Here is a 1,678-nt window from a genome sequence, read left to right on the forward strand (position 1 = left end):
AAAAAAAAAAAAAATTCACAAAAAAGGTGGGCCCTCACAGTCAGTCCGTCCATGGAACACCATGAATCACCCATTCCGTTATTCTAGCCTCTCATGTCTTGATTTCTGGAGAATCATGTGTGATTCTGGACTCCAGATTAACAGAATGAGACCACCTTAGCATGGCCTGTGGGAGGTGGCTCTGGAGCAAACCGACTATGGCACATGTGAGGCCAAAGGTCTAGGAGATGGTAGAAGGGCCCAGTGGACCCCACAGCTCAAAGTCTGCCCTTGGGTGCTGGCCTTCCACTTGTTCCCGGGAGCTCCTGCCTCTGACTACTCACCGGGCAGATGCCAGCTGCTTCAACTCTTTCCAGTGCTCCACAAACTGCGCCAGCCGCTGCTGGATCTCCTCTTTCCCGATGGTGTTATCATCGGAGAGCTTCTTGCCAGTGTCCAGGACACCCTGACAGGTAAGGACGATGAGGTTAACAGCAGGTAGCTCTGCTGGTGCCTCTGTCTTGAGGCTCCCAGGAAAAGTCCTCAACGTCAAGTCTGGGACTTCTCCAGGTTTGGACTGAGGGGTCATGAACACTTTAGGGACCTCAATGAAATAAGCACAAGGGGTTTGTCTGTCCCCTAGGGCCCACTCAAACACCTCTGCCCTCTTGGCAGAAGGCGGCCCCCCTACCTGAATAGCTGGCTCATGTGCGGCCAGTTCTGCCTCCAGCCGCTTGTGCTTCTTCCTCAGGTTCTGCACGCCGGTGAGGTCCCGGCCGTAGTCCTCAGAGCCCACCAGCAGCTTCTTCTCCCTGAATGAGAGACGGGGAACAGCACAGTCAGTCTCTGCACCTCCCTGCTTTCAAGTGGGACATCAGGTCAACTGTGGACCTCACAGACATCTACTAATCTTTCTGGGAAAATCCTTGCCAGTTTTCTGGAAAACAAAAGCCTCTATTTCCCCAGTGAGTAGTGACCAAGAACCTCTGTCATCTACGCATCTATGAGCCCTGCTGTGTGTCCACATTCTAGAGGGTTGAGGACGCACTGGAGGATAGGAGGCACCACTAGTGCTGCCCTGAGGAGCCCCATCAAATTATATCAATATATATCAATCATGTACACTAAATATGTATCAATATATGTCTGTAAATATATGAAGATATTTATTCATATATATACATACATAAACCCATATATATTTTTTGAAACAGAGTCTCATTCTGTTGCTCAGGGTACACTGCAATGGCATGATCTCTGCTCACTGCAACCTCCGCCTACCTGGTTCGAGTGATCCTCCCACCTCAGCCTCCCGAGTAGCTGGGACCACAGGTGTGCGCCACTACGCCTGGCTAATTTTTTCTATTTTTGGTAGATACGAGTTTTCACGTTGCACAGGCTGGTCTCAAACTCTTGGACTCAAGCGATCTTCCCACCTTGGCCTCCGAAAGTGTTGGGATTATAGGTGTGAGCCACCACGCCCAGCTATACAATATACATATTTTTTGAGACAAAGTCTTGCTCTGTCTCCCAGGATGGAGGGCAGTGGCATGATCTCGGCTCACTGAAACCTCCACTTCCGGGGTTCAAGTCATTCTCCTGCCTCAGCCTCCTGAGTAGCTGGGATTACAGGCGTGTGTCACCATGCCTGGCTAATTTTTTGTATTTTTTTTTGAGGTGAAGTCTCGCTCTGTCTCCC

General features: G+C 50.2%; 1 protein-coding gene across 1 annotated transcript in view; it reads right to left on the minus strand.

Annotated features, from left to right (window-relative positions):
* SPTAN1 (spectrin, alpha, non-erythrocytic 1) overlaps positions 1 to 1,678 on the minus strand; it is an 82,637-nt gene that overhangs the window by 15,933 nt on the left and 65,026 nt on the right. The window contains exons 39-40 of the mRNA XM_011931450.1: positions 671 to 791; positions 324 to 445 (exon numbers count right to left, since the gene is read on the minus strand). Coding sequence (XP_011786840.1) covers positions 324 to 445; positions 671 to 791 — 243 coding nt within the window. The remainder of the gene's footprint in view (positions 1 to 323; positions 446 to 670; positions 792 to 1,678) is intronic.

The sequence above is a fragment of the Colobus angolensis genome, unplaced genomic scaffold (assembly GCF_000951035.1).
Source record: "Colobus angolensis palliatus isolate OR3802 unplaced genomic scaffold, Cang.pa_1.0 Scaffold9, whole genome shotgun sequence".
Classification (NCBI taxonomy): Eukaryota; Metazoa; Chordata; class Mammalia; order Primates; family Cercopithecidae; genus Colobus; species Colobus angolensis.